This window comes from Camarhynchus parvulus, chromosome 1A (assembly GCF_901933205.1).
Source record: "Camarhynchus parvulus chromosome 1A, STF_HiC, whole genome shotgun sequence".
Taxonomy (NCBI): domain Eukaryota; kingdom Metazoa; phylum Chordata; class Aves; order Passeriformes; family Thraupidae; genus Camarhynchus; species Camarhynchus parvulus.
In genome coordinates this window covers 21,675,049-21,684,953 of record NC_044586.1, presented here as the reverse complement: position 1 = coordinate 21,684,953, position 9,905 = coordinate 21,675,049, and the positions used below count along the sequence as shown (strand labels likewise).

General features: G+C 52.4%; 1 protein-coding gene across 3 annotated transcripts; it reads left to right on the top strand.

The window, feature by feature from the left end:
- The first annotated feature begins 280 nt into the window (after positions 1-280).
- C1QTNF6 (C1q and TNF related 6) lies at positions 281-9,062 on the top strand. 3 transcript variants are annotated; one of them, XM_030961055.1, is made up of 3 exons: positions 281-414; positions 4,226-4,463; positions 6,055-9,062. In XM_030961055.1, exons 2-3 carry the CDS (start codon positions 4,232-4,234, stop codon positions 6,600-6,602), a joined length of 780 nt encoding a protein of 259 aa, XP_030816915.1. In that variant the 5' UTR covers positions 281-414; positions 4,226-4,231; the 3' UTR covers positions 6,603-9,062. The 3 variants fall into 3 exon arrangements, with proteins under 3 accessions (XP_030816915.1, XP_030816917.1, XP_030816914.1); XM_030961057.1 differs by having other exon boundaries at positions 304-358; XM_030961054.1 differs by lacking the exon at positions 281-414 and adding an exon at positions 3,210-3,387.
- Positions 9,063-9,905: the final 843 nt, after the last annotated feature.

Here is a 9,905-nt window from a genome sequence, read left to right as displayed (position 1 = left end):
AACACATGTGAGCTCTCTCTCCAAGGGTAGTAACAGCAGTAGCCAAAAGCCTGAACTTTGCTTCCAGAAGGAATCAGCTGTTGAGCTGAGCAAATTGTGATGCTGTGCAGGGTGGGTGGAAGAAGGGAGGGAGGAAGGGAGGGAAGAAGGGAGAAAGGGAGGGAGAGCCAAGCCTGACACGGGCCAGAGCAGGAGGGGAGGCACTCACAAAGGCCTTGGAGGCAGGATGGAAAAGACAGTAATTACATAAGAGCACTTGGCGAGCATCTGGCTGGAGTCAGCTGGGCCCCGGCGGCCCTCCCTCCCTCCCTCCTTCCCGCGCTGCTAAGCAGGAGCAGCTGAGGATACGGGATACGGGGTACGGGATACGGGATACCGATAACCCAGCGCGGGACCCTGCCCAGGGGAGCGGAGGTAAGGGCTGCTCCGCTGCCCCTCCCGGCTTCTGGTGCTCTTGAACATCAGGGACAGACGAGTGGGGAGCATGGGGAAGGAAAGGCAGCTGCGGTGGAGGAAAGCAGTCAGGAAGGGGAAGAGAACTGCTCTTCCTCTGGCTCTTGGTGCAAATGATAGCCCTTCACCCTGGAGGTTTGGTGAGGGAGGAGCTGCGAAGGGCGAGTGTGTGTGCGTGGATGTGTGTGTGTCTGTGGTTGTGCAACAGGGCAGATGGTCCACATGTGCCACAGGAGAGCTGAGCTGTACACAGGGGCTAGAGAGGAGAAAAGGCATCAATTTCCTTCTCCATACCTGTGGTAGAGGAGGGTAATAGGATGGATGCAGCCACTGAGGTACAGACAGTCTTTGTCCCCCTACTTTGCCAGTGTTGTGGTGGGTACAGGCAAAGGGAGGAAATAGAGGAGGAGGAGGAAACAGCTGCTTTTGAGCAGGGATTGTTGCAGTATAATCTGGACAGTGCTTGCCTGGGCTGCCTCCAAGGCAAAGTGTGTGATGAGGGAGAGCGAAGATTGTTGGGCACACAAGGTGCCCTCAGGCTTAGACTGCACTTTAAAGCATGGCTGGCACAGGTTTCCTGGACAGAATTCTCAAAATCTCCTGTAAATGTAACTGCCCTGGCAAAATATTGCTGGTACACACTGTTCCCTTTGGGGAGAAGGGCAGTATTACTCTAGCAAAGTGTCTGTACTGGCACAAACTTCTGCCCAGCTGGGCAATGCCACCCGAGCAGCTCTTTGTTTGCTGGCTCCTGGCAGGTTCCTGTTCAGCCCAGATGAGACATTAAATACAAAGTCCTGCTCGCTCCCCACGGTGAGCTGTTCTTGCAATCAGATGAGACACAGGCAAAGGCCCCAGCTGATGAGGTCCCCCATGAAGAACATCTGCTTGGCTGTGAGCAGCTCAGGAGCGCAGATGGAAATGTGGACGGAAATGAGGACAATGGTCTCCCTGCTACCTGTTTCCCTTGGAAAGGTGGAAGAGGCCAGGCATAAGGCCAAGACCCCCAAGTGGGTAATGTCATGTTTGGAAACAAGCCAGGCAGGAAAACCTGAGAGAGGCACTGCAGAAGCCTTGTCTTCTGTATCAGTCTCCAAGTTTTCATGCACCCCAGAAATTCTTCTTGCCTTTAATAGTACTGTCAGCTGCCAAAATTCCCACCAGCAGCAGCCAGGAGTAGACAACACAACTCATCACAAAACCCCTCTTCTGTCAGCTGGTCAGGCTCCATTAGCAGATGTATAGCCCTAAACTTCCCCCCTCCCCCCTCCTTTCCCAAAAGGGGAAACTGAGGCACAGGCAAATGTGGGCAATTTGCAGTGGATTTCATTGCACCTCAGTGCTAGAGCCCCCTGAGGAGCTCACACGCTCAGCAGTGCATTTCTCCATCCTCTTCCTGCCCCAGCTGGAAGGCATGTTCACTCCATCTTCATTGAGCTCTGGGTGACAGGCAGCCTGAGAATATCTCCAGGCCTCCCAGCCCCCATTCCTCCCTTCCCCCTCAGCTCACAGTGCATATTTTCCCAGAGTTTTCCGCTTGCTTCTCCAGTGGTTCTGGGGTCCTGCCAAACGCCAGCCACTCTCTGGGAAGCGGGGCCTCCCATTCCTAAACCAAACAAATGGGAGAAGGGAAACAGGGAAAAAAAGTCCCAGCACACGTAGACACGCTCAAAACCTGATTCCCCTCAGAAACCTTGGAGCCTTCTGCAGCTCCTCTTGGAAATTGCCGGAGGCACAGCGCTGACTTGGCATTTCTGACCCCTACAGAACAGAGATATTGTCCATCCTTCCTTCTGCCTCCCAAAGATCCATACGTGCACACACCCCCCACCCCACACATACCCAGGGTGTAAATACCCAGGTCAGTTTTGGTGAAGGATAGAAACCTCCAGTCCTCTTCCCAACAGACTCTGCAGTGTGAGAAAAATCTCCCATCTCTCCCACCCTGCATTCTTCTCCCCTCCAAAATGCCCTTCATTCCAATGTTCTGGTGCATCCACATTGTGCCTACCCCAAAGGCACAAGCTTGTCAGCTTGGCGCCGAGCTAGGGACAATGGTCACAGCCAGGGTTTGTTTCCAGATCCCCAGTTTTGCCGGCAGGCAGCTCCCAGCAGCCAGGCTCTGCTTCAGAGCAGGCACACCCCTCCCATCCAAAAAGCTCGGCCTGGGACCTAAACAGGGGACATGACCGGAGGATGACACGTGCTGGAGCACAAGGCTTGGGGCTCTGCCCAGGCAGAGGGGATGACCAGAGAGGGAAAAAACTGATGCCTCTCCCAGCTGGCAGCTGCTCCTGCTAGAAATATCATGCCCGGGGCAAGAGGCCACAGTGATGTGCAGAAAAAACAATGCAGGAGAGAATGAAAGATGAAGTTTGGGGACTGTGAGTGGTCAGGCACAGCTGGGGAGAGAGTATGGCCAAGCATGGCCCTGGGACAAGGGACTAGCACAAAGGACTGAGGGCAGAATTCTGTAGCACCCTGCCTGAAGGAAAGTCTCTCTCTTGCACCAGTGCACCTTACCTTGTCCATCCTGAGATGCCAAGGGTGGGACACTACCCTGCTGCTGTCCACCCCTTACACAGGGCACAGTCTGTGCTGCCTGCATTTTTTGCTGGCTGGAAGTGAAAAGGCAGAGAATAAAACCAAACCAACATCGTGCAAGGAAAAGGCACTTCCTAGGAAAGAGTTAAAAAGACGCTGAAACCCAAGCCGGTTTAGGATGGAGAGCACCCAAAGCCAGGGAGGGAGCAGGCGGGAGAGAGAGGGGAGGGAGCCGCTCCAAGCCCGGCTTGCGCACCCGGCCGGCGCTGAGCAGCGCCTGTGCCAAGAGCCGGCTTCCTTAAGGCCATGGCTCGGGGGCCTGCCCGGCAGGCAGCGAGGAGCCGGCCAGCCGGGGCTGGGACGCGGAGCGGGGAAGCTGCGGCCCCCGGGGTGAGCGCTGCGCGGGGCCGGGGCAGGCAGCGCCGCGGGGCACGGGCTGCCACAGGGGCTTTGCTGCTTGGCGTGCCTGTCTTTCGTAAGCACGCTCTCTGCAAGCTGCGGAGCTTCACGTCCTTCAGCCTCGGCAGCGAGGCAGCTCCCCTCGGGTCCGCCCGAAGGCCGCGCTGGGCCCGGCCGGCCCCTCGGGAAGGTGCTGGGCCTGCCTGGAACCCACTGGGCACGGGCGGGAGGGGACCGAGCCGCCGGGACGGGTGGGATCTGCGGGGGGAAAGGAGGGGGCTGGAGTTAAGTTCCCAGCCCATAGGGGAAGAGGCATCTCTGCTGGGACATGGGGATTTTGGAGTTAGATTCCTATAAAGAGTTGGTATGCAGTAATAGGAGGGCTTGAGAACTTTTTACAGCGCTTCCCACAGATTGAGCAGCCTACCAGAGCATGCTTTTGCTAAAGAGCTGTTGAGGTTGGACTCAATGACCCTAGAGGTCTTTTTCAATCTTAACAATTCTATGATTCTGTCTCCCTCTATCCCAGCCTGGGGATTGCATATTCTAGTGGCTTTAATGGTTTGCCTAGTCAGCGTCAAGCCTTCTCCCAGGGTCAGCACCGAGTCTCCACTGGCCTGGGCAGAAGGGCGTGGGGCATCCTCTTGGGCCATGTGGTTGCTGCTCAGATTGCAGCCTTGAACAAGCCTGTAAGTCCCTCCACAGGACTGCCATTTCATCCCACCCCAGCTCCAGCCACAGAAAGATGTTTTATCATGATCTCTGCTCCATCCCCTATGTCCTCCCCCTTCTTATACCTCACTCTTGGCACTTCCTCGTATCTCCCCAGGTCACCATGGACATAACCTACCTGCGCACATCCCTGACCTTCCTTTTTATCCCTCTTGTTGTGTTTGGGGCACCCACTGATGAACCCAACCTCACAGAACCAGGCCCTGGTGCTTGCAAGCGCTGTTGTGACTCACTGGACTCTTCCACAGATACCCCACCAGTCCCTCCCAGCCACCACCACTTCCCCTACCCAGTGCCAGAGGTCCGTCCCTACATCAACATCACCATTCTGAAGGGTAAGTGTTTGCCCCGGGATGCCAAGGCTGGCTCAGGGACTGATGGCATTGCAGTGCAGGTGACAGCTGGATTGCTGGCCTGCTAGTTGTGTTAACACCAGGAGCCATCCTGGAGGATAAGTGATCACACACGCTGTGCCCAGGGTTTAGGTGTTCTGTGCTGTGATGGGGAGTAGCCTGGGGGATAGAGGTCAGTGCTATCTCTGCTGTGATATCTGTGTCTCAGGATGATCCTGCTGCTAACTCTTCCTCCTTGCTAACACAGGACAGCCTCTTGCCAAGCTGAGAGGACACATTCCTTGTCTCAGACTTACAGAGTCCTGTAGTGCCTGAGGGAAGGAGCACTCCTTATCAACTGCAAAATAAGGATGTTTGGAGTGCATTGGCACCCAGGGAGGTTGTGGGGAAACCTTCTCCAGCTCCCTGGGTCATATGCATTTGGGAGCTTGAGGAGGGCAAAGGGAAGCAGCAGTTATTTGCAAGCACCTCCAGGTTAAACTTGCAGTGACCCCCAGCTCATTCCACCCTGCAGTGGCTGGCTTGGCTAATGGGAAAGGGTTCCCTATTTTAGGTCAGCTCCTCCCTTCAGGACTCCCCTTTTAGCCTTTGCTGTGGGCAAAAGCCTGTTCCCAGCTGGATGCTGCCACACACTTCTTGTAGCTCTGTGGTTTGTCTGGGTTAACTGGGCAGATGCTCTCCCTTCCCTGCCCTGCCCTGCCTGGAAGTAGCTGCAGTCCATCAAAGCTCAGAAGGGCAGATAGAGGCCTAGAGTAGAGTGGGGTGTCATAGGGGGACCTTCAATACCATGCAGGGAATGGAGAGGAGGAAAAGAACAAGATACGGATCTTGAATGCTGTCAGAGCTGGAGGCTGCTCTGAGTCCCATTTCTTCTCTGTATGCACAAAGTACATTCTGGTGCTGGTGTCTCTATGTATTGATGCCTGCCCAAGTGTGTGATGGGCAGTGCACACACGCCACGTTAGAACTGCAGTATTAATTATACAAGATGCTCAAAGCATGCCAGTATTGTGAAAGCATCATCCCTCTAACTGCAGTGCTCCATCTACCCAGTCCAGCTTGGATCTTTTCGCTGCGACCCACCCTATTTTCCCTCCCTAATCATATTCCCCCACAGGTGCTAGCAGCTCTTCCCCTCCTCCAGCCTACAGCCAGGCCAGTGTACATCCTCTGTGGATAATTGGGTCATAGGAGAGGTGCATGGGAGGGCAAGACTGTGCTGGAGGTAAAGGAGTGTGGGGGAGGAAGAAGAGGTCAAGAGCCCCAGTGGTACTTTGGACTGCTGGGCCCCCTCTGAGGCTGAAGTCTCCTAGGGAGACATCCTGGTGTCTCCAGCAGAGCCACATCGTTTGGTGATCAGGGGATTCATTGGGGAAGAGACTCCAGTCACTCCCAGAGTTCTGCTAGTTCCTTTCCCATGAAGAGCAGTGGTATTGTCACCCTCAGAAGTGTTCGTTCTTCTGGCATTGCCCCATTCTTGTGCAATCCTCTTCCTCCTCATTAGGCTTTCTCACTGCCCCTTCCACATCTTCTGGTATCACACAGGAGTTGTGTCCTCTGCTTCCTCCTGTAGGAGAGAAAGGAGACCGGGGAGAGCCTGGGATGCCAGGGAAATGGGGCAAGGAAGGACCACGAGGCGAGCGGGGTGCCCAGGGCCAGAAAGGCAGCAAGGGACAGATGGGCACGGCGGGAGACCCCTGCAAGCATCAGTACGCTGCGTTCTCCGTGGGCCGCAAGAAAGCTCTGCACAGCAGCGAGGGCTTCCAGGTCCTGATCTTTGACACCGTCTTTGTCAACCTCTACAGCCACTTCGACATGTTCAATGGCAAGTTCTACTGCTCAGTGGGGGGACTTTACTATTTCAGCCTCAATGTCCACACCTGGAACTTCAAGGAGACCTACATGCACATCATGCACAATGAAGAGGAGGCGGTCATCCTGTATGCCCAACCCAGCGACCGCAGCATCATGCAGAGCCAGAGCCTCATGCTGGAGCTCCAGGAAAATGATGAGATCTGGGTGAGGCTCTACAAGCGGGAGCGGGAGAATGCCATTTACAGTGATGATGTTGATGTGTACATCACCTTCAGCGGGTATTTGGTCAAGCCCAGCATTGAATAACTCCTCTTCCTTAGGGCCTCTTAGGCCTTTTCCTTATTCCTCTCTCTTCCTTTCTCTCTCTCTCTCTTTCTCTTTCTCTCTTTCTGCCCGTAACCACTGCAAACCACTTGGAAATGGGCCTGTCAAATCTCAGGCACCACACTGGCTCCCACCTCACGCTCTCTTGTAGCCAGACCTGTATCTGTCCACTTTACATCATGGCACTACCACCTCTTGCCCCTCACCTCATAACCCCAACTTAGGTTATTGGCTTCTTCTCAATCTGCCAGCAAGCTGCCTCTGGCATTTAGGGTTCTAGAGCAAGAAGAAGCCAAAATGCTGCTCCTGGGCCTGTGTCCCTCCTTGGGGCTTCATACACAAAGGACTCCTGTGGAAAGGGCTAGAAAGTCCCCACTGCTGAGGTACATCCTGGCTCCTCTCCATCCCAACTAGACGTGTTTCAGTTTTGCAGCCTGAAGCAAGGTCTTGATGTCACCTCTGATATCTGTAGTCTGGAGAGCAGACTGGGGTCTGATGGTCTCCTGTAGCACAAGGAAGATGTAGGAGCACTGGGAGAGGATATTGTCTTTTCAAAAGAAGAACACTTGGCCTTCTAAACTGGCTTTCCATAGACACTCTTCTGCTCACAGAGTCCAGGCTGGCTGTCAAACCTAGGCCTGGTGGGATTGTCCTCCTCTGTGCCAGCTCTAGCTCTTCAAAGGGATGAAGGGCCAGACACCTGGCCAGACCCTTCATGGGCATGTGCCCATGATTCAGTAGAGGCAGCCGTTCTGTTCCCACTAGGGATCACTAATACAGAACAAGAGACAGAGAGAGAAAACCTTGAAAACCCCTCCCACACCTCCCCTGGGACGCTACTCAGTCTTGGCTCGTCAGCTATGGGAAGCTAGTTCAGAGAGGGACCCCAAATCTGCTCTCCTTTGGCAGAGGTGCCATTTCATTGTCCTCCTGAAGGTGGTTCTCCCACACTGGTATTGAAGGACCACTGTTTCAGGGCCTGAGCTTGAGGCTGTAGGGGCAATTGCGGTTCAGTCAATCCCAAACGTGGATAGGCTGCCACGTCTTTGCCTCTGTGATGGTACAGAGATAGAGGTGAGACAACAGCACCTTGCCCAAGGGTTAAAAGCTTCCCTGCCGTATGCTCCATGCCCTTTTCTGGCAATCTCATCAGAGTAACTGAGGAAAGCATGTGGCTAAAACAAACCCTCGCTCTTTTTGTCAGGTTGGAGATGTCGCAGTGAGAAAGGAATGCCAGTGGTAGGGTTTTCTAGTACTATTTATATTGGTCTCACACTGCTCCCACTGGCATCCCTCTGGTGGGGATGCTGCAGTCCTGGGGGAGCAGGTGAGGCTGGCTCAGCACTTTAGGAAACCTACTTCCACATGTGATGCTTCCATAAACAGCAGTGCTAGGACTTGTCTCCTTTTTGAGTCTCAGGGCAGGACAAGCAGGAGAGACACAGGTATTTCTCCCCTGCTCATCACTGGTCATGAAATCTTCGGACTTACCCAGGTTCTGCTGTCTCATTGATGAGCCGTGGTCTCTGTCTGTAGCACCTGGGAGTTCCAGGGCTCTCCCAGAACAAATGTGCATCATTATACAAGATTGTGTCTGGTACACACAGCCCAGGATAGCAAAGGAACAGGGACCAAGGCTAAATATTAAAACTGACCTTGAAAAAATTGCAGGGCATTTTCTCTCTTATCCTGTTTGCTTACTCTCCGTGCTTTTCTAAGGAAGCTGTACAGACTGCAGTGAGTTTCAGGAACTTTGCTCTGGATCCTCCCCAGCATTGTCAATGAGGCAATGGGTACAAAAACAAAGTTTCACTAAGGCAAGGCTGATTTTTTCACAGGGAAACATGTGATGAAGGGATCATGGAAACTAAAGGAGGCTGGGGGTTTCTTCCTCTCCCTTGGCAGGTCAAGTGTGTGGAATTGCTCGGAGACAGGATTTCAGATAGCAGAGGAAGCAGAAAGCTGGAAGTGATGCTTGAGACTGAATCCCTTTCTCTCTTCCTCAACAGGCTGCAGACCCAAATATAATCAATTTACAGTGTATAGTGCCCCATGCCTCCCTGAGGAGAAGCAAGCCTCTCTAACACTGAATATCTCCATAAACAAGCTTCCTTCTTTCTCCTTTCCTATTTGGTGATTGAATGCTGGTGACAGGTCTCCTGTGCTATCCATGAGCAGCCAGAGGGTGCCTGATGCACGTGAGAGTGGAGGGCAGGGGGACCAAAGGGTATGTTTAACAGGCTTCTGGTGCTAAACAAGATGGCATTCCCTTGGTGCTAAATCAGATTTCAGGAGTATTGGGTGCTTTCTGGAAAGTGTAGTAGGCTGAGTTGTGATGTACTCTGGAATTAATGGTGCTTTATGTAACAAAACCAAACAAACTCCAAGAACTTTTGTATATATATTTTTTTTCAGTGGTATTAAACTTTTTTCCTTGGTTGTTTTGCACTTAAATCTGTTTTTCTCTCCCAACCTATTCCTTCTAGCTCTGGTTATTGCTGAATGATGGGATGGAAATGACACTGGCCTGAAATTGACAGGTACAGAGTTTAACTCAGCTCTGAAACTTCCCTGGGTAATCCTTGGCAATCTTGTGTCTGTTTACTTTGCAAAGAACCATTACCTTGAAATATTAACTGCTTGAACACTTCTAATTATGACAACCCTCTCCCTTTTGCTAGAAAAGCTTTCAGCAAATTCAAAAAAGGATTCTTTGGAGATTACCAAAAAACTCCCAGGACAATACAGTGGGTTGTAGGAGTAGGCTTCAAGTACTTATTTATATGGAGGAAGGCTGGGTTAATGTTGGAGTTCCCTTAAGGGAGATCAGATCCCTTTATCTTATGAAATTTTTTAGCACATTCTTCTATCAAGTACTTGGTAAGCACTGTTTTCCCTATGGCATTTCTCTTTTCTCTGCCAAGAGCTGGCGGCCAGGAAGCAGAGTGTAGGAGGGATAGTAAACTGTTGACTGGACATTTGTGCTTCCTAATATTGGAATGAGTGGGAGTTCCAGAGTTAAGCTGAACATGCATGTTTGGAAGACCTGTGTGTGATGAAAAAGGCCTGAGATTCAGGTCAGAGGTGGAAGGACAAGTGGCAATTGCTCATAAAGTTGAGGGGAAGGGAAGACATGAACAGGGATTGGAGACTTGTAAGCTTGAGTGAAAGATCTAGAATGATAGAATCCTAAGGACAGGGAGATGCCTTTTGGGGTCTCAGTCCAAGTCAAAGAGGTACATGGGGTTTTGTTTATCACCTTTGGACTGAGGGGGCTCCTGCTGA